Source organism: Puma concolor, chromosome C1 (genome assembly GCF_028749965.1).
Source record: "Puma concolor isolate L17-30 chromosome C1, mPumCon1.1.hap2, whole genome shotgun sequence".
Lineage (NCBI taxonomy): Eukaryota > Metazoa > Chordata > Mammalia > Carnivora > Felidae > Puma > Puma concolor.
The window spans coordinates 86,441,721-86,467,506 of record NC_141674.1 but is presented as its reverse complement, the minus strand read 5'-3'; the positions used below and the strand labels follow the sequence as shown (position 1 = coordinate 86,467,506).

Below are 25,786 nucleotides of genomic sequence, written 5' to 3'. Positions count from 1 at the left end.
GCCAAGTGTATCCTCTATGTTTGAGAGATACAAATTTATTTGTATCTATTTCAACAAAACTATCAGACTTCTCTGTGACTTTACTAATATTTTATCTATTACAGAAGACTGGTTCTGAGAGTGGTCTGTTACTGTCTTCCACTGTAATTGCATTTTTATCATGTTATCTTTGAATTTTTAATTTATAATTTCTTTTTAATGTCTACATAGTATCCCCTCATGTTTTATAATTTTTCATCCCCTGTTGATGGTCATTCAGTTTATTTTTACTGCTTTCTTATTATGAACACTGTTGTAATAAAGGATCTTTCTTCCCATGACTTTGTATCCAGAGACTTTTATTTCTATGGAATAGATTCCCATGAATGGAATTGTTGGGTCGAAGAAAATATGTATTTTTAATTTTAATAGATATTGATAGCTTGCCATCTAAAGGTTTGTATCACATTTTGATCAGCAAAGGATGAGTGTTCCTTTTATTCCAACATCCTTTCCAGCAATAGCTTTATAGCTATTTTCAACTGTTACCATCCAATAGAAATGTTATGATAGCTGTTACTTAATTAGCATTTCCCTGACTACAAAAGTTTGAGCATCTTTTCATAAATGTTTGCCATTTTGCTTTGCTCTTCTGTGAACTGCCTGTTCACATCCCTGCCTAGTCACCTCTTTGTTTTCAACCTCTTTTCAGCTCTGTTTTAAGTTTGTTTCCTATAAAAGGCATATGCTACATACTGTTCATTTGACTTAAGCAGTCTAGAACATTTAGAGTAATGAACGGCATAACTTACCCTTCTCTCTTATTTATGGTTATTTATTTTACAGAGCTATTTTTCATCCCTCTTTCTTATCTTTCCCCTTTTAATTTGGAATTCTGCATTTTACTCTTCCATTAATGGTTACATTTCTTTCCCTTATCCCCATTATCGGGCATGTGTTAATTTATTGTTTATATGAAAAAAAGATTTCAGCTTTTTCCCCAAGCAAGAATCCCTCTACCAAAACACTATTCTCCATGTTCCCACACTTCCTCCTTACCCAATAGGATGTTGGGAGAAACCAAGAGGGAAGAAAGCGTTGCAGGTAGAGGTCCCAGTACGAGCAGCACTGGGAGTTAGTGTGTGTCAATAGTGGGAGAAGATAGAGGGGTACAGGGTCTGGGATGCCACTGTGCAAAGCTGGGGCCTCTTGTCTATGGATAAGATGGACCCAACCCAGTCTGGGGCAGAGACCTCATTAATGTTAGCCTGGTGGTAGGTGTGGGGCACTCCAGTTACCCTGAATGGGGTGGGGGCAAGAAACAGGAGACCTGCCTACAGTCCTTTGAGTGTGAGGAACAGGGGCCAACAGGGCTATAACGGGAAGGAGAGATGCTCAGGGAGTGAGAAACAGTGAGTGGGGTTTGGTGGTGGACTAGATGGGAGGGGTGAGAGAGACGACCAAGGAGTTCCTGATCTTTTTCCCATTGGGAATCCTTAGAATCCTCTGAGCCATATATATTAGTTTTCTGTCAGTTACTGTACTGAAGTGTTATAAATTACATGGCTGAAAACATCAGAAGTGTATTATTTTGCAGATCTGAAGGTAAGAAGTGCAAGATGAGTCTTTGAGGACTAAATCCAAGGTGTCTGCATTGCTTCCAGAGGCTCCAGGGTAGAAGCTATTTTCTTGCCTTTTACAGCTTCTACAGGCCACCTGCATTCCTTGACTTGTGGCTCCTTCCTCTGTGTCCCTCCTGTCTCCCTTATAAGGATCCTTGTGATTACATTGGACCCACTTCAGTAATCCAGTATCCTCTTCCTATCTCAAGATCCTTAATCATATATGCGAAAAATGCCTTTAACCGTGTGAGGTTCCAGGAATTAAGTTAGACACGGACATCTGGGGGGTGGGGGGAGGGGGATGTCTTTATTCAGCCTGCCACACAAGGATTCAGGCCAAGCATCTCTTTCCCAAAATAATCTGTTTCAGCTAATCACATTCACTAATTATTTTTGCTATCTGTGCCTTATTGCCTGTTCTCTTTGGTGCAATACCGCCAATTTGGCATCAGGCTGGGTCTATTTGGGCAGCTTCGATACTTTCTCTCTTACTCTCACTAGTATCAGATGCCACAAAGCACTCGTTTTGCTTTTTAAAATAATTTTTTTTTCTGTTCCATTTTCTTTCCTGATACCTTTTTACCTCCTTATTTGAAAGTTTCCAAATTCAAAATATACAAATAAGACATAAAGATCAAACATGTATTGTACTTTAGGTCCAAAGCAATTTCCTCAAGAATTTGCTTATGATGGCAGATGGCTGTTTAAACATAGTAACCCATATGTTTCTTTTAGATTCAACAGAAAGAAAATAAGTGTCCAGTGAACAAAACTGGATATTTAGCATAAGTAATCCGGGATTCTTATGCTCTCCAGACAAACACAAAGTAAGAACTTATCTGGGCAATATTATCAGCCTTTCTTCCTTCCCATAACAAACCAAGGACCTAAGATAAATGTCTTTTTTTTTATTATTACTTGCCATCTGTCCTTCAAAGATGTCTAAGCTTGTGGAAGTCTATTTTATGTCCATGAATTGAAGGTAGCACAGCACAGAGAATAACAGTGCAGGTTCTGGGATCAGACAAACTGGGGTCAACCATAGCTTCATCTATTACTGACCTTGGGGAAATTACTTAAGTATTATAGTTTAGTTTTCCTATTGGTCAGATAACAGAACTTAGCTGGATTGTTGTGAGTATTAAATAAAATAATTTATGCAAAGTACTTAATCCAAGATAGGAATGTAGTAAATTCTTAGTAAATATAGGCATCCCTTCTTTTTATCAGGTCCCATTAGAAATATACCAGACACATCAACCAGATTTGTTCTCCAGCTTTGGTCAGCCTGAATAATAGATATACCTTGGAGTAACATAGTGGGACCACTGAGCAGGACCCTTATTCCCCAATACATTTCATTAATGTTGGCTTCAACCTCATTTATTGACTAAGAAGAAACAAGTTGGTTTATGCTAATCATTATCCTAAGATCCTGAGAATGTATTTCTCCAAACAGTAAAAAAAAAAAAAAAAAAAAGTAAAAAAGAGTCCTTTATATTTTCTCTGTTACTATTATTCATATTATTCATGCTTCTCTTTTGTCTTCCTGGTAAAGCTATTAAAACTTTTTTTGAAAGACTCCTAAAATTTCTCTCCTTGGAGTGCCTGGGTAGCTCAGTTGGTTGAGTGTCCAGCTCTTAATTTTGGTGCAGGTCACGATTTCAGGGTTGTGAGATCAAGCCCTGCATCATGCTCTGGGCTGAACATGGAGCCTGCTTAAGATTCTCTCTCTCTCTCTCTCTCTCTCTCTCTCTCTCTCTCTGTCCTCTCTCTGTCTCTTCTCCCTCTCTCCCCTCTCTTTCTCTCTCCCCCCTCTCTCTCTCTGCCCTTCTCCCCTGCTCACACTCTCTCCTTTTCTAAAATAAAATTAAAAAAAAATTTTTTTTTAACTTTCTCTACCTTGTTTGGAGAGCTGGAAAAATTAGGACTACAGTTATCCAGATAAGTCCTAGAGGAGCTCATGTTCCTTTGCGTGGCAGAAAGAGGGGCCAAGAAGAAGACTTTGGTAGCAAGGGTGAACCTGGGAGAGACATAGGATCATTATCTTATGTCAGATACATAGAAAAAAATTCCAGAGCTACTTGGCTAGTAATTTCTGAGCACATCAAATGAATTAATAAATCCGGTTGTTCAAATACAGTAATTTAAAATAATGACGGGGCAGTTTTTCTCTTTTCTCAGGACTTTAAAAAAAAATTTTTTTTTTGAATGTTTATTTATTTTTGAGAGAGAGAGACAGAGCATGAGCGGGAAGGGGCAGAGAGAGAGGGAGACACAGAATCCAAAGCAGGCTCCAGGCTCCAGGCTGTCAGCACAGAGCCCGACACGGGCCTCAAACTCAGGAGCCATGAGATCGTGACCTGAGCCAAAGTTGAACGCTCAACCGACTCAGCCACCTAGGAGCTCCTCTCAGGACTTTTTAAATCCTTCTTTATTTGCTGAAGTATTGCCAGATGTCCACAGTAGTAAACTACATAAGACTGGAAGAGAGTGAACATGTGATTCCTGAGACACAAAGTCAACATTTGCAGGAGGCCTAGGTTCTGGGCTGGATGGCTAGTGAAACCTGGAGGTTAAGCCTCACTCTTTCACTTCAGTGTGACTTTTCACCACACAGTGATGGCTGGGTTCTTCCTGACTCCAGGTCCCATGACAGGGTGGAGTGATGGTGTACAGGCCCCCTTCCTCCAAGGCCTATGGCCTTATTTAGAAATTCCAGAGGCAGCTTAGTGGTGAAAGATTGTTCAAGTACTTTTCTCTCCTTTTTATTCTCTCAAACATTCACATACTCAGAAGGCCAAAGCGGCTAACTCACCCCACGTCTGGATCTCAAAGTCCTGAATATTTATAGGTCTTTGAGAATTCCAAGTCTCAAGTTCAGGTAGAAGGCTATTTTTACTTGGTTGCTGCTTGAAGACTTAATTGCTATGGTTAACATACTAGACAATAGCTTTTCTGATGATAATTGTAATACATTCTAATTTGGAAAGTGGAGAATCGTACAAATAAGAAAATAAGAATAGTCATAATCCCACTACCCATACTAACACTTTGATTTCTTTCCCTTTCTATATATTTATAGTACATGCATGTAGACACAGAGCGTCCAAGTTTTTAAGATGCTTTCAAATTTTATATATAATTTTAATTCTTCTTTTATTAATCTGTTATTTTATTATTTCATAATGGAACATAGGCATTTCCTCATGTCAATAAATATCTTTTGAAAGTGTCATTTTACTAGCTAAGTAATATGTTCTGAAAATTTTTATATTTTTAATTTTAATTTTAAATTTTAGTTTTTTATTTTTATTTATTTTTAAATTTATCTTTATTTTATTATTTTAATTTTATTTTTATTTTTTTAATGTTTATTTATTTATTTTGAGAGAGGAGAGAGGGAGCAGGAGAGGGGCAGAGAGAGGGAGACAGAATCCCAATCAGTCTCTGCACTGTCAGCACAGAGCCTGGTGTGGGACTTGAGCTTGAAAACCATGGGATCATGACCTCAAGAGTGGGATGCTTAATCGACTGAGGCACCCAGGTGCCCCCAAAACTTTATTTTAATAGCTAAATAATAGTGTGTTGTATCCATGCATAAGAAAAATGATTCTTCTATTTCTCACTATAGGGCAGCCCTAGAACTAAACATCAGAGAGGAAATTACCACTAAAGGCAGGAAGTTGGGAAGAGAGTCTGGGAATAGTCAGGGGATAAAGGCATAGATAGAAAATATCAGACAAACATGAGGTGCCAACTTCCTGATCCTGTTAGTCCTTTTCAGTGGCTCCTACTCCTGAACAAAGCCCAAACTCCCAAATCTGGCATTCAGGGCCTTCCACAATTTGTTACAACTCACCTTCCCAACCTTAGTTCTCACTGTACTCTGTTACGCTCCCCCGTATTTCTGCCAAATAGACCAATTTACTCTTTTCTACGTGGAAGTTGAAGGCTTTTGTTCCCTCCGTACCTATGCTCACTCTTTCCCCTTGAAGGTCTGTTCTTCCTCATAGTGACTTGTCTGCGTCTTATCCATTGATTCATGGCACAGCTCCAATAGCACCATGGAGCTATTTGAAATTCCTTCAAGTTCTCCTGGCCAGAGCGAGTGTTTTCTTCCTCTCAGTTCTTATCTCTACCTATGTATCAAATTAACTTGAATTATGACTATGTGGATACACGTCTAATCACTCTTCTCACGTTATGGATCAAAGTTTGTGGACATTTTTGTGTCACAGTATCCTTTTGAGCATTATAATTCCCTTTTTTAAAAGTTTATTTATTTATTTTGAGAGAGAAAGAGTGTGTGAGCAGGGGACGGGCAGAGAGAAAAACAGAGAGAGAATCCCAAGCAGGCTCCATGCTGTCGGCACAAAGCCCAATGTGGGGCTCAAACCCATAAACCGTGACATCATGACCTGAGCAGAAACCAAGAGTTGGATGTCCAGCCAACTGAGCCACTCAGGCACCTCAAGCATTATAGTTTCTATTGACAGACACTAGGGAAGTATTAGCGTCCACAGTTATACTACTCATTTATCACATTATGTGTCCTTGTATGAATAAAAACTGCCCAGATTCATCTCCCATATTCCTCAGAGAAATGTTGTGGGTTTTGGGTTTTTTGTTTTTTTTTTTTATGGTGACTGGTCTCCAAAAAGATGGTCCTCAATATTTCCTCTTCACTCTACAGATACATACATTCTCCCACACACATCAAGATGTGGAGCTACCTCCTACCTCCAATCCTCAGTAACTGAACTGGCCTTGTGAATTGGCTGACAAATAGAATGCAGTGGAAATCATAGTCTGGGACTTCCAAGTCCAGACCATGTTGGGGGAAGCCCACATTATAAAGGGAAGAAGCAAAGTTCTGTGTTTGACAGCGATGGCTGAGCCCCCAGATGACAGCCAGCTCTAACTCCCAGCCACATGATGAATCAACTTGAATACTCATGTGTAGTGCAGCCCCTCGAAGACTGACCTGCTGGCGGTGGTGCCTCAAGCAGAAGAATCCAAACCCATGCAGCTGACCCTAGTCAGCCCAAGAACTAGTAGACATGATATAATGATTGTTGTTAAACCACAGAATTTTTGCTGTGTATTACATTGCAGATAAACCTAACAGTTTTAGGGGTGTCTGGGTGGCTCAGTTGGTTAAGTGTCCAACTACTGCTCAGGTCATGATCTGGTCGTCCATGGACTCAACCACGCGTTGCGCTTCTGTGCTGACAGCTCAGAGCCTGGAGCCTGTTTCAGATTCTGTGTCTCCCTCTCTCTCTGCCCCTCCCCTGCTCACCCTCTGTCTCTCTCTCTCTCTCTCTCTCTCTCTCTCAAAAATAAAGAAACATTAAAAAAAAAAACTAAGCAATATGCATGTTAAAGCATGTGAATTGCTGATATTGGACAGTTTTTGACTGGCAATTCCATGTAGTTCAACCTAATACAAATATGCCTTGATGTTACTCTATCCATCTTAGCTCTTATTGTAAGCAAGTTAACAAGCTTCCTGTCTCAGAATGCACTCAGCAAAGAATGGTTGAAAAGTATCACCATAATAGTAAGTAATAATAACAGTAAATAAAAATAATTAATATTATGTGTTGATCAAAGCCTGGCAGTCCAACAGAGAAGTGTGTGTTGTATATACTAGTATTCCACATACAGTAGTGGGGAGAATCACCCCCAAATTCAGCTTTTCAAAGCAAGTGTTTTATATATGACCTGCATGATTGGGACACATCTTCATACTCAGTGTAGGATTAACTACATCATTTTTACTCCAACAAATCCATTTTAATGAAATATTATATCCCTCTCATAAGTGGAAAGCCTTGTGAATTGGCTTTGACAAAAGTAGAAGGTGAAAATAAATAATAAACTACTGAAGTTTTTTTAAGTGTTTTTTTTTTTTTATATATACCACATTTTGACTACCGGAGTTTGGAGACTCTACTGTGGGTTTTTAATTTTCTGAGTTCAGGTTAGTGTCTGATTCAAGTTTTAATTGCCCACAGCACCTACCACAGTGCCTTAAATATGGCAGAATTACGTAACTATGGATTATTAGAACTGGAAGAGATGTTAGCTACTATCAGCAAGAACATATATTCAGGACTCTGACTCAGTATGATGCACTTCATCCACTCCATGTCATATCATCTGCTAGCTATGTGATCTGGGGCAAGTTACTTGACTTCTCTGTGCTTTAGTTCCTCGTCTATAAAACTAGAATAATAACAGTACTTACATAATAGTGTTGTGCTAATTAAATGAAAAAAAATGCTTACAACAGTGTTCAATAAATGTTGGTTATTATCAGAAGGTATTGCTTTATTATATTAATGCCATTAGTATTGCTAAGCAAAAGACTAAGGTCAGTCTATTGTCCATCTGATTTTCTTCCTTTTTATAGAGAAGCTTTGTTTTGTCTATGACAACTTTGAGGATTTTCCCTCTATTGAAATGTCCTAAAATTTTACCATATTGTACCTAGTTTTGGGGTTGTTAATTTTTATCCGTATTGGTATTGGTGTTTCCTTCCACTGTCTACAGAATAAGTATAAGCATCCTAAATTATAGATTTTTCTTCAAAGTCTCTGTGCCTTTTGTCTTTCAGAGGCTTCCCCAAATTTCCGATCTATTAATCATTAACTTTCCTGTTTTTTATTGAAGCTATATATGCATCTTCAAAAATATCCATTAACAGATGTATGGATACATAAAACATAGTATATGCATGCACTGGAAAATTATTCAATCCTAAAAATGAAGGAAATCCTGCAATATGTGACAACATGGGTGAGCCTTGACAACATAATACCAAGTGAAATAAGCCTATCATAGAAAAACCAATACTGCATGACTCCATTTATATGAGGTGTCTAAAATAGTCATAGAAGCAGAGAATAGAACAGTCATTTCCTGGGGCAGGAACAAGGGGGAAATGGTCAGTTGATAACCAAAGAGTATAAAATTTCAGTAATGAAAAATGAGTAAATTCTAGCGATCTCCTGTACAACATTGTGCCTATAGCTAACAATATTGTACACTTTAAAATCTGTTAAGAGTTCTTATTACTAAAATAAAATTAAACTTAAAAAAACAGACAAGACACATGAAAACAAATGATATTATGGTAGATTTAGACCTAAGCATATCACTGACAATATTGCAAATTGTCTAAACATTCCAATTAGGAGATTGTCATGTTGGTAATAAAGGCAAGACCCAACCAAATGCAATAAATCCATTCTAAATGTAGGTTGACAGTAAATGGATAAAAGAATTGATAGAAAAAAATATAACATGCTAATACTAATTAAAGGACACTTGGGGTGGCTATGTTTGTATGAGACAAATTAGATGTCAGAGAAAAAACTATTACAAGGGAAGAGGGCTTTTACATAATAATTAAAAGATCAATTCATTAAGAGGACATACTAATTCAAAACAATTTTGCACCTAATAAGAGATTTGGAGGAGTGTTCAAATGCCAGGTTAAAATTATAGATTTTATTCAGTGTGTTTTTTTTATTTATTATATTTTTAATATGAAATGTATTGTCAAATTGGTTTCCATACAACACCCAGTGCTCATCCCAAAAGGTGCCCTCCTCAATACTCATCACCCACCCTCCCCTCCCTCCCTCCCCCCATCAACCTTCAGTTTATTCTGTTTTTAAGAGTCTCTTATTGGTTTGGCTCTCTCCCTCTCTAATTTTTTTTTCCTTCCCCTCCCCCATGGTCTTCTGTTAAGTTTCTCAGGATCCACGTAAGAGTGAAAACATATGCTATCTGTCTTTCTCTGTATGACTCATTTCACTTAGCATAACATTCTCCAGCTCCATCCACGTTGCTATAAAAGGCCATATTTTATTCTTTCTCACTGCCAAGTAGTATTCCACTGTGTATATAAACCACAATTTCTTTATCCATTCATCAGTTGATGGACATTTAGGCTCTTTTCGTAATTTAGCTACTGTTGAAAGTGCTGCTACAAACATTGGGGTACAAGTGCCCCTATGCATCAACACTCCTAAAACCCTTGAGTAAATTCCTAGCAGTGCTATTGCTGGGTCATAGGGTAGGTCTATTTTTAGTTTTTTGAGGAACCTCCACACTGTTTTCCAGCGGGGCTGCACCAGTTTGCATTCCCACCAACAGTGCAAGAGGGTTCCCGTTTCTCCACATCCTCTCCAGCATCTACAGTCTCCTGATTTGTTCATTTTAGCCACTCTGACTGGCGTGAGGTGGTATCTGAGTGTGGTTTTGATTTGTATTTCCCTGATGAGGAGTGACGTTGAGCATCTTTTCATGTGCCTGTTGGCCATCTGGATGTCTTCTTTAGGGAAGTGTCTATTCATGTCTTCTGCCCATTTCTTCACTGGATTATTTGTTTTTTCGGGTGTGGAGTTTGGTGAGTTCTTTATAGATTTTGGATACTACCCCTTTGTCTGATATGTCATTTACAAATATCTTTTCCCATTCCATTGGTTGCCTTTTAGTTTTGTTGATTGTTTCCTTTGCAGTGCAGAAGCTTTTTATCTTCGTGAGGTCCCAATAGTTCACTTTTGCTTTTAATTCCCTTGCCTTTGGAGATGTGTCAAGTAAGAAATTGCTGTGGCTGAGGTCAGGGTGGTTTTTTCCTGCTTTGTCCTCTAGGGTTTTGATGGTTTCTTGTCTCACATTCAGGTCCTTTATCCATTTTGAGTTTATTTTTGTGAATGGTGTAAGAAAGTGGTCTAGTTTCATTCTTCTGCATGTTGCTGTCCAGTTTTCCCAGGACCATTTGTTAGACTGTCTTTTTTCCATTGGATGTTCTTTCCTGCTTTGTCAAAGATTAGTTGGCCATAGTTTTGTGGATCCAATTCTGGAGTCTCTATTCTATTCCATTGGTCTATGTGTCTGTTTTTGTGCCAATATCATGTTGTCTTGATGATTACAGCTTTGTAGTAGAGGATAAAGTCTGGGATTGTGATGCCTCCCGCTTTGGTCTTCTTCAGTATTACTTTGGCTATTCGGGGTCTTTTGTGGTTCCATGCAATTTTATGAATACTTGTTCTAGCTTTGAGAAGAATTATGGTGCCATTTTGATTGGGATTGCATTGAATGTGTACAAGCATGAAACCTACAGATATCACAATGACTCCAAACCCATATCTTTCAATAATAACACTGAATGTAAATGGACTAAATGCTCTAACCAAAAGATGTAGGGTATCAGAATGGATAAACAAAACAAGACCCATCTGTTTTCTGTCTACAAGAGACTCATTTTAGACCTGAGGACACCTTTAGATTGAAAGTGAGGGGATGGAGAACTGTCTCTCATGCTACTGGAAGTCAAAACAAAGCTGGAGTAGCCATATTTATATCAGACAAACTAGACTTTAAGTTAAAGGCTGTAACAAGAGATGAAGAAGGGCATTATATAATAATTACAGGGTCTATCCGTCAGGAAGAGCTAACAGTTATAAGTGTCTATGTGCCGAATACAGGAGCCCCCAAATATATAAAACAATCAAAAACATAAGCAACCTGATTGATAAGAATGTGGTAATTGCAGGGGAATTTAATACCCCACTTACAACAATGGATAGATCATCTAGACACAGGATCAATAAAGAAACAAGGGCCCTGAATGATACATTAGATCAGATAGACTTGACAGATATATTTAGAACTCTGCATCCCAAAGCAACAGAGTATACTTTCTTCTCAAGTGCACATGGAACATCCTCCAAGATAGATCACATACTGGGTCACAAAACTACCCTTCATAAGTATAAAAGAATTGAGATCATATCATGCATACTTTCAGACCACAATGCTATGAAACTTGAAATCAACCACAGGAAAAAGTCTGGAAAACCTCCAAAAGCATGGAGGTTAAAGAACACCCTACTAATGAATGAATGGGTCAACCAGGCAATTAGAGAAGAAATTAAAAAATATATGGGAACAAATGAAAATGAAAATACAACAATCCAAATGCTTTGGGATGCAGCGAAGGCAGTCCTGAGAGGAAAATACATTGCAATCCAGGCCTGTCTAAAGAAATACGAAAATTCCCAAATACAAAATCTAACAGCACACCTAAAGGAACTAGAAGCAGAACAGCAAAGACACCCCAAACCCAGCAGAAGAAGAGAAATAATGAAGATCAGAGCAGAAATAAACAATATAGAATTTAAACAAACTGTAGAGCAGATCAATGAAACCAAAAGTTGGTTTTTTGAAAAAACAAATAAAATTGATAAACCTCTAGCTAGGCTTCTCAAAAAGAAAAGGGAGATGACACAACTAGATAAAATCATGAATGAAAATGGAATTATTACAACCAATCCCTCAGAAATACAAGCAATTATCAGGGAATACTATGAAAAATTATATGCCAACAAACTGGACAACCCGGAAGACATGGACAAATTCCTAAGCACCCACACACTTCCAAAACTCAAACAGGAAGAAATAAAAAACTTGAACAGACCCATAACCAGTGAAGAAATTGAATCAGTTATCAAAAATCTCCCAACAAATAAGAGTCCAGGACCAGATGGCTTCCCAGGGGAATTCTACCAAACATTTAAAGCAGAGATAATACCTATCCTTCTCAAGCTATTCCAAAAAATAGAAAGGGAAGGAAAACTTGCAGACTCATTCTATGAAGCCAGCATTACTTTGATTCCTAAACCAGACAGAGACCCAGAAAAAAAAGAGAAATACAGGCCCAATATCCCTGATGAATATGGATGCAAACATTCTCAATAAGATACTAGCAAATTGAATTCAACAGCATATAAAAAGAATTATTCACCATGATCAAGTGGGATTCATTCCTGGGATGCAGGGCTGGTTCAACATTCGCAAATCAATCAACGTGATACATCACATTAATAAAAGAAAAGATAAGAACCATATGATCCTGTCAATCGAGGCAGAAAAAGCATTTGACAAAATTCAGCATCCTTTCTTAATAAAAACTCTCGAGAAAGTCGGGATAGAAGGAACATACTTAAACATCATAAAAGCCATTTATGAAAAGCCCACAACTAATATCATCCTCAATGGGGAAAAACTGAGAGCTTTCCCGAGATTAGGAACACGACAGGGATGTCCACTCTCACCGCTGTTGTTTAACATAGTGTTGGAAGTTCTAGCATCAGCAATCAGACAACAAAAGGAAATCAAAGGCATCAAAATTGGCAAAGATGAAGTCAGGCTTTCACTTTTTGCAGATGACATGATATTATACATGGAAAACCCAATAAACTCCACCAAAAGTCTGCTAGAACTGATACATGAATTCAGCAAAGTCGCAGAATACAAAATCAATGTACAGAAATCAGTTGCATTCTTATACACCAATGATGAAGCAACAGAAAGACAAATAAAGAAACTGATTCCATTCACAATTGCACCAAGAAGCATAAAATACCTAGGAGTAAACCTAACCAAAGATGTAAAAGATCTGTATGCTGAAAACTATAGAAAGCTTATGAAGGAAATTGAAGAAGATACAAAGAAATGGAAAAACATTCCGTGCTTATGGATTGGAAGAATAAATATTGTTAAAATGTTAATACTACCCAAAGCAATCTACACATTCAATGCAATCCCTATTCAGTGTGTTTTGTGGAATCACTGAAAACTTTTCAGAGATTAGTAACATAAACCAATGGTAGCAGAGTGTAGGATGAAAGGAGGGAGAAACTGAAGGCAGACTAGTTTGGTGCAGCAAAAGCAAACTTTTGCTTCAATGTATATGAAGCCAAATAGATAGAACTGAGAGGAGAAATAGACACATTCAAAATTATAATTGGAAATTTCAATAACCCTCTTGCAATAGAACAGGAAGACAGAAATATAAAGAACTCTAAATGGAACTGCTTAAGAGATATTACTGAAGATGACAAGTGGACCTTGGGAAACAGGTTGAGTCTTTGAATGTATACTCGAAATCATGACCATATAAATCATAAGAAGGATGCGGTCACTGGGGAAAGTATTTAAAATGAAAAAAGAGTCAGTATGGAATCCATGGTATAAACCTGCAAGGGCCATGTGGAAGAAGATCGCATAAAAAAAAACGTGAAGAGGGGCGCCTGGGTAGCTCAGTCAGTTAGGTGTCTGACTTCAGCTCAGGTCATGATCTCATGGTTTGTGAGTTTGAGCCCCGCATCACGTTGTGTGCTGACAGCTCAGAGCCTGGAGCCTGCTTCAGATTCTGTGTCTCCCTCTGTCTCTCTCTGCCCCTCCCCTGCTCCCATCTGTCTGTCTTTCAAAAAAATAAATAAACATTAAAAAATATTTTTTAAAAATGTGAAAGAAGAGCCAGAGAAATAGGAGGAAAAACAATATGATGTGATATAATCAAACCACAAGAGACTTAAGAATTAAGGAATGGTCAACTGTCAATGCTGAAAAGAGATTGAATTTTTCACCCCATTTAGTACTGTAACAAGGCTGAGATTTTGATACTATAATTCACATGCACAAAACAGTTAACTTTATTATCTAATATTGATTTACTCTTGTGCTTGAGTCACCATTTCTGCTGATAACAGAAAAAAAATGTTTAATAATTGAAAGCATTTCTTTTTAGTTTAAGTCCTTTCATATTTACTCAGCCTTTCAGACTGCCCTTTGTCATCTCCTCTGGTGTCATTTGGACGCAGTAGGTGTCTTGTGGTCCCCATGCTGTTGGTTGGTCCCTTTTGGCTGGAGGTCTGCTGGATGACCTTTGCTCAGTGAAGTTGGTATACCTGGTCCTTGTCTTTTTTAGGCATCATGTTATTAACTACTGACACCTGTAGATCTGCCATTGTGTCTGGTCCTAATATCCCCACACTTTTGTTGCCCTAATTCCAGTTCTAGGCCACTTCTGGTTCACTAATCTCTCCTCAGTCCTCTTTTTCAATGCTGCTCTTCCGCTCCCACACCTCATGAGAGAATGCTGAACATGTCTTCTGTGAGAACCTCGGGGGAAGGGAGATCTTAACCCTTATGCTTCCCTCTTTCCTGCACTCTTATTTGAGTGATTCTGCTGCAGTGATCCTCCTATATTTGACCCCACAGCAGAAAGTGGCGAGGATATTTGTGTCCAATATCTTGCCATTCCTTTCTTGGTTCCTCCTCTCCCCTCTAGGACAGATTTCCCCCCCCCCCCCAACTGTGTGCCTTGGGCTTACCTTCCATCCTCTGTCTTCTCCACACTATAAGCTCTTGCTGCGTTAGGGGAATTTTTGGAATGCAGGAAAGTGCTTTACTTTCTCTACATAGTCTGCCTTCTAAAACCATGGTCTTCCTGTGGATTCAGATAAATGTGGCTTGAAATTTGAAACTGAGCTATAATTCATTCTTCTCACCTAGGTTCTCTCTGTCTCCACAAACAAGAAATTGTTGAGAGGGGAAGCCCTGGGACAAGTAGGAATTAGAGATCATTAGAAATAAAAACATGCTGGTTTCATATTTCAAAATTACCCCCATTATATCAGTGAAGAGATTAGTACTGACTTTGATAGGAGCAGATTCAAAAGCCAGATAAGAGTTTGTTGCACAGGGATTGAGAGAGCTAGATGGTTATCCCTTCTAGGATCTTGCTGTGAAAAAAAGAGGTGAAATAAGGCTGTGCCTAGCAGGAGATACAGGATTAAGAAATAAATTTTTGTTAGCTTTTTTTTTTTCAAGGTGGAAGAGATTGGACTCTTATAGGAGCTAGTAGAGTAGGAGGCTGAAGACAGGAAAAGTGTTTGAATGACAGACCAAGTTTCCAGAAAAGGTGAGAAAAATGGTTGCAGACTGGAGAAACTCTTCCAAAAATTCAAGGTTCAGTCAATGCTTTCTGGGAATGAAAACCTACTGAATAGCTAAATAGTTTTATTCGAAGAATGTTTCCCAGATACAGACATAAGAATCATCAGGGATATCCATTAAAAATTTGGATTTTTCAGGTATTACTTTGAAGATTCTAATTCAGTAGGTCTGGGGTAGAGCTCTTGACTCTGTGTATTTACAGTTCCTTATGAAATTCTCATGATGAAGAGAGTTTGGGAAATACTACTAGAACACCACCATAGATCATGCAAGTGGAAAACTAAGGGTTAACTCTGAAATGAGTAGACCACTTAAATAAGAGGAACTCAAACAAATAAGGAGAAGCAGGCCCTTATGAGATTGTAGCAAGGGAAAAATGAACTTGTTTGTTCAGTTTTCTGCCCGGGAGCATAAAGTGATTTTCATGGCAACGTAGAAAATATCCACACACCTTGACAAAACAATGACAGAAACTTCTATGAAAAACAACTCCTTGAATCTGCTGCTTTTTAAGTGGGTTTCATGTGACTATTTCTAAATATCTAAATAGTAAATATGACCTGAGCAGGAGCATTAAAGTTCGTTTTTGCCATGCATTCGAAATTCTGTATTTACTACCGCTTCTTTTGGGTTTTCAGCATGGTTGTATTCAATGTCCTGGTACTTAAATAAATTTTAGTTGTATGCAAGTTGGACTAAAGAAAGATAGTAATAGCATTCTTAAGTACAAACTGTGATTTTAAACATCCTTTTCACAGACTGAAACGTTCATTTGAGAAGGTGAGTTGAATTTCTTCACAACACAATTCAAAGTAGGACTGATTCACCTTCCAGCCTTTGCCCCACAAGTTGGTGTCATCTGCTCATTCTTTTCAGGATTGCACCACTGCTGTTTCTTGTTTTAAAGTTTATTTATTTATTTTGGAGGGGAGGGGCAGAGAGAGGGAGAGAGAGAATCTCAAGCAGGTTCCACACTGCTAGAGTGGAGCCCAATGTGGGGCTCAAATCCATGCACCGTGAGACTGTGACCTGAGCCAAAATCAAATCAGAGGCCCAATAGACTGAGGCACCCAGGTGCCTCTGAACTATTGCTTTTCAATCACTGAATCAACCTTTTTTTTTCTTTACAATACCCCCAAGAGTCCCTGCCAGTGACAAGAGAATGGAACGCTGAGTTCCAGTCAATTCATTGTACTTTTCTCAAGTAAGACTTAAAGATTAGTCTGTTGAGAGAAATTATTTTTTCAATAGCAGCAAAGCTTGAAAAGCCACCGCATACATTTTTTTTTTCAGGAGTGAAATTTTCATTATCATTATGGCCAAAATAAAAGGTATTTCAAAAGACATTACAAATGTCCCTTTCCTCTTTGCAGAAACTACTTCCTAATGTTGGGATTAATTTAAACGTTTAATTGTTTTTGGTCTCTAGTTCTGTTAAAGTTGAGCAAGTAAAAGATAAGAAGATCCCTAGGTCTTTGTTTAGCTTAATACAAAAAGATTCTCTAAAAGAAGTGACAAAAAATTACCCAAGGCACACGTAAATTTTCAAAGAACCATTGTGCTTGAGAGCTGGTAGGGACCTCAAAGTAGTCCCTACCCTTATTTGTAAATGATCTTCAGTTCTACTTCATAATTTCCCTATGTCATTCACCTAGAGCAGGAAAGATGATGGTATGGTTATCAGAGGTGAACTGTCCTGATTTTTTTTTCAACCTGTTAATTAGTCTTGGCTTGACTATCACGGTATCAGTGTAAGAGATGGCAACCTTGCCAGTCTCGGAAATTCAAAGAATGTTCTGGTTGCTGAGAACCAATACTACCAAAAGTCAGATTTGAACCTATTTCTAAGACAATCAGACTATGAAATATTACGAGGGAAATGAAAGTTTGCCAATATCCTGAAAGTGCTTATGTACCTCCCCAAATCAACCGTTTGCTTCCTTCTCACCACAATATTAGGCAAATGAATGAGTTCAAATTCAGATTTATAGACAATAGGAAGGATATCTACTTGAGAGGAAAAGCCCTGGCAGTTGCCTTCGATGCTTCACTGTCAGCCAGTCAGCCAGAAAAAAGTTGGAAGTAGTGTCTAATACAAACCACACCCACTTCAGAGACCAGGAGTCAGATGAAAAATTCCCTTCTTCCCAAAGATCTGGCACCTACTCTCAAAGTGTAAGACCTGTCTTCCTTACCTATCTTTGATCTCATTTCTGCCACTTGCCTTTAAAAATGCTCACAAATAAGATCAGGAAGAAGAGGTGGGACCTCTCTGGTCTCTAGGGGAGAAAGAATCACTGTTTTCTCCCCAGGTCATTATTGAACTTCTGGAGTAGATAATCCAACTCTTCCTAAAGGGATTTTATAAGTGGCCTGGGCTACTGACAAGGGCTGGGGTTCAGTGAAGTCTCAGGTCATAGTTAAGCATCCTTCTGGAAAATAAACAAGGTTTACAGACAGCTCTTTATTAGAAGGCCCGTGAAGACAACGGACTTGACTTCTCTGCATGAGTGACCAGATGGGCTCTGGTGGGAATAGTAATGCTCCGTCTCTTGGTCGTAGTAGTACGTACATACGTGTTTGCTTGTTACCCTTTGACATGTGCACATTCATCTGCATTCAGTCTTTTTGTGTATTCCATTTTTTTTAATTGCAAAAAAATTTCATTTCAGATCCCAAGGACACAAAATGAGACATTTAAATTCAACAGGATAGCATGTCTTAAAATACTTGAATTTTTATCAAGTTCCCATAATGATTCTGATAGAAGTAGTCTGAGGAGTGTACTTCAAGTGCAATCTTTTATTATCTCTATCGATTTGAACTCTATACTTTCGGAACTTGGCATTTTAAACACCATGATTAAACGTGACAGTTTACAGTAAATAAACACGCAATTCTTCCAATTCCAGATATTATCACTTTACTGTACAAAAAAAAATTCTAAACATTTACAAAAGAAAATCAAAAGACGTTGCATTTTTAGACCACATCAGAAAAGTTACACAAGAGTCTGATAAACAAACATCCTAAAACATTTCCGTACCATGCAAGTACCATCCAGAGAAATCCAGTCAACCATTCTACCATAGGTTGAAGTATTTAGTACCTGAAAGTGAACCCAGTGCCCTCCTGGTTTATCATTTGCCTATAAAAAGATAAAAGCTTGGCATCTTTACAAAACATGAAATTATTATCAATCAACTTTATGGAAATAAAATTTTGTTAAGGAAAAGAAAATATTAAAAAGGTGACATAGGTCAGCTGCCAGTCAATATTAATGTTAAATTTTCTTAAGATGCATTCAGTTATAACAATCAGCCCAGGCAACACTATTAACTTACTTTGAAGATCTGACTACAGAGGGCTGCTATTCCAAGCCATCTTGCTATGGCATAATTTTATTTTACATATGTACACATCATGTTATTGTATATACACATCAAGGAACTACTCCAGTCAACACATCTCAATGGTAGTGCCTATTTTTTAGGCAGAAAGTCTTCCTCTGGCCTCTTGCTCACAGCATGGGGCACAGGAAGCCATTTCTTTCCAAGAAGTCACTACATTCAGGGAAGTCTGGACTCTGAGCTTGTTGTTTTTCTCATGGAATGATGAGCAGTATTAAGAATGTGGACTGATAAATAGTGGCTCTGGTTGAACATTTCAAACATTAGCTACACCTTTGATTTCTGTGCTTCTACAAGACTGTATGACCCTTTCATGTTGGCTCTTCTAGCAAAGTAAATGATCATTCCAATGGCTGGTATTATTAAGGAAGATGAACAATAGAGCACGAGAAGTTCAGGAGAAAAATAGTCCTGGTAATTTCCTCTTCCTGGAAAATAACAAAATGGATGCAATTAATGTCTAGTTCAAAAAGATTTTTTGATAGTTATATATTTTATTCTAACAGTACAACTAGTTCTCTTAATAGGAATGAATCAAAGCAGTGATAAGGGCTAACAGGAACCAAATACACACTTCTTTCAATTATCCAAATACTCAGTTGGCTGTTGCTATGGCCATGATGGGTCTAAGACGACAGTTGTTGCGTCCAAATAGAATCAGGTTCAATGGTAGAATGGAAACAAGAGCATGACATTCTAGGACTCTTTTACAAAAGCAAGAATTGGAGAGGAGTGTTTGCTTTGGAAAATACAAAAATCTATTGAAGAACTAGGACTCTGATGACCATGAACTGAAATAATTAACCAGTTCTCCAAGAAAATCTTTGTAACATCTAAAGTGTAATCATTATAGTCAAACAGCATATGTGATAGTAAAAAAAAAAAAAAAAAAAAAAAAAAAAATTCTTGCTGACGGCTTTTCCAGAGATATATAAAAAACTTTATGTTTTGTATCTCTGAAGTAGGACATCTTAATATATGTTATTCATATTCAGCATTTATATCATCTCTTGATAAACTTAAGTTTTTTGAATAGTATATTTTAGTTTGAATATTACTTACTCAGAGCATTCTCTGACCCACATCTTCCCCAGCTTAAATTAGGAACCCTGATATACTTTTACAACTCATTGCAATTTCCTTCTCATAGTTCTTATCACTGCTTGTAATTATACATTTATTTGTATGATTATCTATTAACTTTGGTCTATAGGTTACATAAGACCACCTATCAATTTCTTTTTAGTCCACCACTGAATAGGTAGTAAATGACTCATTGCTTGGAGTAGTTGATACCCAATAAATATTTTTTGAATAGTAATGCATTTCTTTCTACATGCTGTCACTTTGTCATTGCGTTGTAACTGGGTACAGAAGGTAATAGTTTACAAAAGCAAAGATTACTACTTTCTAGTCTACTAAAAATCATGTGATCACTGCAATACTATTTAACACTTAACCTTATAGGAACATCTGAGAAAGAGTGAAATTTACTAGAGGCTCATCTCTATCTAATGTTTGCCTGGAATCATATGACCTCACAAGTATTAAATTTCTTAAAGTAGCATGTATGTTTCCTGTCTTTGAAGAAATCTGACTTTGGCGATTACCACATTCCTTCTAGAAGTTTCTAATCACTGGAGGTCAACTAAGTAGAACAGGATCATGATAATCAGATGATGGGAAGTTGATCTTTTCAAATTATTGATGATAAAAGCACTTAGCCCTAAATATAATGATAACTGCCTCATTTTTCTACTTTTCCCTATTAGAGTAGAACTAGTTAAAGTATAATATTTTAATGGGATGTCCATTATCATAACTATGGTTAGGCATCAATATTGACAATATGATGGACAATGGTATTTATACTCCTATTGTTTTCTTTTCAACTTAATAAATATTATCTTTTGCTTTTAGTTTTTCCTTGAGGCATCTGCAGTCAAACACAAATTTGCTGTTGAGTCGGTTACCAGGGCAACCTTCAAACACTATTTTCATTAGCTGTATAAACACTGAAAATCCTAAAGACTCCCAACCATTCCTATATCACTGGAATACATTCAAGCCAAAACAAAACAAAACAAAATTAATTTTAAAACGCAGCTACACAGAAAGGTAAGCTAATTCAAACACCAAGGAAAAATGTCAAATTTTTGTCTTCATTCATTTGCAGTTACTTTAAACCATAGTTTGGGGGCCTGAATTTCTTAGCTGAGTGCCTAAAGTGCTTGGATAGTTCACGTAGGTAATGAGTGAAAAATGGCAAATATGTAAGTCACTAATTTAATAAAGCAATTAGAAAAGACAAGGTGTGAGAGAGAGTTAAAAAGTAGAGAAAGCGCTTTGATATGTCTTTAAAAGAGAATCATTAACTACAAACAGAATCACAAAAATGTTAGGAGTCTAAGTTTCCAGGGCTAGGCTTAATTAAAAGTGGACTAGAGGCATCAAAGATTAAAAGAAATAGGAATGAGTGGACTTCATCCTACTCATAACTGAGATCTCAATCCATCCAGAATCATCCCCAACCTCATTAGAAGCACTGATTACATACACCTCCATGTCATTTTGAGTGACATGACACAAGGCAAATGTTCCATTCTTTGAGCACATGGTAATTTCTTTGGCCAGATCAACTCTTTTCAGGATAATCACTGCAGGTGGATGACTGTAAGTTTTACAGGTAATCATGGTATTTTCCCATTCTTTAACACTTCTAGATAGATGTATTGTTATGGTACTGTGACAACAGAAAACATACGGTAAGCCTTGAAATGTCGAGAAATTTGGCCAGATGAGCAACAATTTTACCCATTTTCTGACCTAAGTTCAAGTTTTCTTCACACTGACCCATGGTTGCAAACTCTGATAGCCAAGTGCCACAGGCTCCAAGACTTGCATTTGTTTGCTCCAAGCCTGGCTCCCAACACACAGTGAGAACTCATTAGCACACAAGGCATGGAGACTAATTAGTACAGGCTAACATATTCTGCTTTCACCATTAAGATCAGCAGATCCTACCAGGCATTCACAAGAGGGGGTAGGAAATGAAAGGGCCCCCGAAGTTTCTCTGCTGAGGCTGTTGCTCTGCACCCCCACCCACTATCAGAATAGGGTAGGATGGACAAGGGCTTGGATCTTTAAGAAGGCAATTCTATAGTCTAGAGATTCTCTTATGTTGTTCAGCATCAAGATTGGCACTCTTAATTGTTATCTTGAAGGGAGTCAATCCAGAAAATACATAGTTACTCCATGTCCAGAGAATAGCGTTCTCTTGTGATAGGAGTGACAAGAATCTGGATAGAAACTTTTGTCTTCCATGTGCCAATCCTACTTTAGTTTCCTTATAACCTCCAGGGAAAGGTTTTAGAAGTATGTTTAAACGCTTAGGAAACGCAAGACTTCAGAGACCAATGATGAATTGTCAACTCTGAGAAAAGCAAATGGGAATTCTGTACTCACTAATGACTAATGTCAACTTCCTGGCTAAACTCTATAGGATAGGGCAGCTGTGCATGATTATTTTAGGAAACACTGAGCAATAACCACAATCAACATGGAATTCAGGTCCATTTTGCCAACTCATTCACCTAATCCTAGAAAATCTTTACAATCCATCTAACCTCTGACTACTGTAAAAAATAATCAAAAAATAAAAACAAAACTCTAACTAACCTTTAACATCAAGGGTTAAACTTCTTAATTGCAAGCCAACCTCATTTTTAGATTCACATTCGTACACTCCAGCGTCCTCTAACTGGACCTTGTGGATGGTATATGCACCATCTCTGGACTGTAGCACTGTGTCTCCCGTCTCTGCTTTTTTCTTCAGGATTATCCAAGTTTTGGGAACATTTCCACATGTACAGGAGATAATAACAGTGTCTCCTTCCTTGACACTCTCAGAAGGAAAAGCTGTAAGTTGTATGTCTTTCGGAGCAACTGTAAAGAGAATTTAAAATGCACCTCTGACTGGGTGAAATATAAACCAATTCCATATTAATTTAATGACAGCAACAATTAGCTGTCAAGGAACTATTTGTGCTTACTGTTTGCATTAAGTGTTTACAGAGGCAAGCAAAGAAGTCAAGCATTGACTGTTTTTTTTTGTAAATGACCGTGTCTTTAATTTATTTATTTTGGATGTTTGTTTATTTTTGAGACAGAGAGGCAGAGTGCAAGCAGGGGAGGGGCAGAGAGAGAAGGAGACACAGAAACCAAAGCAGGCTCCAGGCCCTGAGCTGTCAGCACAGAGCCTGATGCAGGGCTTGAACCCACGACCCTCGAGATCATGACCTCAGCCAAAGTCAGACCTTTAACCTACTAAGCCACCCAGGTGCCCACATAAATGGCCATGTTTTTAACGAGAGAATACATGTCTATACTTCTCTCATGTCCCTAAATCTAATTCTTTACCCAGACTAGTCAAAAAATGGTGTTTGATAAACAGCAATAGAATTCAAACGTGAAAAAAAAATTTTTTTGTGACAATGTTGTGCAGTTTTTCCTTCAAGTAAAAAGTCTTTACAGGCTTCTGAGTTTGGGTTGGATTTTCCTGGATCAAGTTGTACAAAGATGGCTTTCTTACTATTCTAACAACCACGACTATTATTCACTAGGTGCCAGGCACTGGGCTAAGTATTTAAAGTACAACATCGCTATTAATACACAGCCCATGGAAGAAGGTATCATATCACCATTTTATAAGTGAGATTTCCATCTATTTTTGTGACTTGATTTGAGATTCTTTCCCCGACAAGAGCTATAGTACCATGACATCTATCCTAAAGACTTTCTTTAAAGTTGTGCATTGCCCTTCCTTCCAAGGTCGTTTCTTTAAAATACAAATGATCACCGAGGTGAGGTAACAAGAAAGTCACTAATGCCTTAGTGAAAATAATACCAAGGAATAAGACAGGAAATGACAGCTCCAGGAAGGAAAAAAAAAAAAAAAGGAACTTGTATGCCCAAAGTTGATGAACCAGAGGGCATGGTCACTGCTACTCGACCTCAAAATTTACAAAAGGCTTACGTGTCTTCTTGGGCTTCTAAGCAAATACTAGTATGTGCCTTGTGAGATTACCATTCAGAGTCCAATTCAGTACATATGGTGGCTTTAACCTTAGCTAATTTCCAAATACATACATACCTCTTCCTACCCTTATTTCACACCATAACCGGTGCCGGTATTAGAAACTCCTGGCACCGTTCCCACAGCCAGCATTCCGCTGGAGGTTAAAAGAATTTTAGGATAACTGACGTGGAATTGTTTATGAGGAAGTTCCATTCCAGGAAATTTCCAAGCATAGAAAACACCATGGGCTCTTCAAAACCCTCAATATATGTTTTTAGTAAAAGTGTTGGTTTCAGAGAGGGCTTTGTTGAAAACCGGTGACAACCAAAATAATACTAGTGAAAATAACTCATTAATCATGTTTTACTTACCTTGGATAATTAATTCGACTTCTTTTCTGTCTATTCCAGCCTGGTTAATTCCTTCACACACATAAACACCAGAGTCTTCCATTTTTGTAGAAGTTAAGGTGAGAGTTGAATTTTCAGAAAGAGGCTGTAGATGCCCATTGTTTAGCTGCCTGCTCCAGAGGATTTTTGGAGCTGGAAGGCCATTGCTGGAGCATGTCATATTCACAGAACTACCTTCCTCCAGGATGGAGGAGGGGCTGACCAAGATGGTTGTATCCCTGGGGGCAACTGAAAAGGCAGGAACACTTGTCAGCTTGACCCTTTATACCTTGAGCTCCAAAAAAGTTTTAATAATGTGGCAAAAAACAAATTGGAACAGTTTATTAATGTTGATACCCTTACCAAAGGAGGATTTCTGTCCCCATTTACTTAAGCAAGTATAGAATGATAGAGAGTAGAATATGAACCCAGCATGGGTATTTTCTAATAGAAATAAGTTCTGTAGAAAGACCCTGACTACCTAAGAATGGATGATCACTGATAGTGTGTATCAACATTTATGGTACGTTAAACATGACCAGAAATTATTTGACTCTCCTGCGAGAAGGTGGAGTTTATTTTTCCACCCCTTGAACCTGGCTGGCCTTGTGACTCACTCTGACCAATGTACCATGGAAGAAGTAACACCATAGGACTTCTAGGCTTGAGTCTCAAAGGCCTCCTTTCATTATCACTCTTTCAAAATGCTGCACTGTGGTGACTAAGCCTGTGCTCCTTTCCTTCAGGATGAAACAGCACGTGGAGAAAGGGAGGCCCAGAACCCCCAGAGAGGCCCCAGATATATGAGTGAGTCCATCTGGGACCAGCCATGCCCTGCTGACCTGCCAATGACTGAAAATGCATGAGTGAGTTCATCTGGTACCACAGTGAGCAGATGAAACTTTCTCGAATTGCCAGCTCATAGAATCATGAGATAAAAAATGATTGCTGTCTGAAGTGTTGGGAGTGGTTTGTTGTAATTATTTTAAAATTTCTTTTCCAGTTATTTTTTTTTCCACAGAGGTTTTAACTATTAACCTCATGTTAACTATTGCCCGGCAAACATGATAAGAAACCCATATTCAGGTGCGGATACATCACACATGTACTTACTTACCATTAACATAAAGTGTCTGTGTACTCTGCCTTTGTTTGGGTTCAAATTCCATTTCATCAATATGTAACTTAGCCAGACAAACAAGAACGGTTCCAGTATCGTCAGTGGTGGGGATGAAGGTCATGTCCAAACTCTCAGTCTCTAGATACTTCTTGTCTATGTTCTCCAGAAAATTTTTATTCCCTATAATACTCTCCCCCTTAAGTAATTCAATCTCCAGCCGGTCAGAAGGATACACATTAGGAACCCGGCAGCTTACAGTCACCGGGTTTCCATTCACTGGCAGACCACTCATCTCAATCTCTGGATCTCTAGGGAATGCTGCAAATATCATAGAAAACGGATGTTTATATGTGACATTCAAAGGAAAA

At 38.0% G+C, this 25,786-nt stretch overlaps 1 protein-coding gene across 2 annotated transcripts in view; it reads right to left on the bottom strand.

Moving 5' to 3' along the window:
• Nucleotides 1-18,209: 18,209 nt before the first annotated feature.
• Nucleotides 18,210-25,786, bottom strand: part of VCAM1 (vascular cell adhesion molecule 1) — an 18,097-nt gene continuing 10,520 nt past the window's right edge. Inside the window, exons 6-9 of one of the 2 annotated variants that reach the window (XM_025912129.2) lie at nt 25,416-25,736; nt 24,281-24,547; nt 22,511-22,777; nt 18,210-19,260 (exon numbers count right to left, since the gene is read on the bottom strand). In XM_025912129.2, the coding sequence (XP_025767914.2) occupies nt 19,100-19,260; nt 22,511-22,777; nt 24,281-24,547; nt 25,416-25,736 (1,016 nt within the window). In that variant the 3' untranslated portion in view covers nt 18,210-19,099. The remainder of the gene's footprint in view (nt 19,261-22,510; nt 22,778-24,280; nt 24,548-25,415; nt 25,737-25,786) is intronic. The other variant, XM_086717691.1, reaches the window with a different exon arrangement.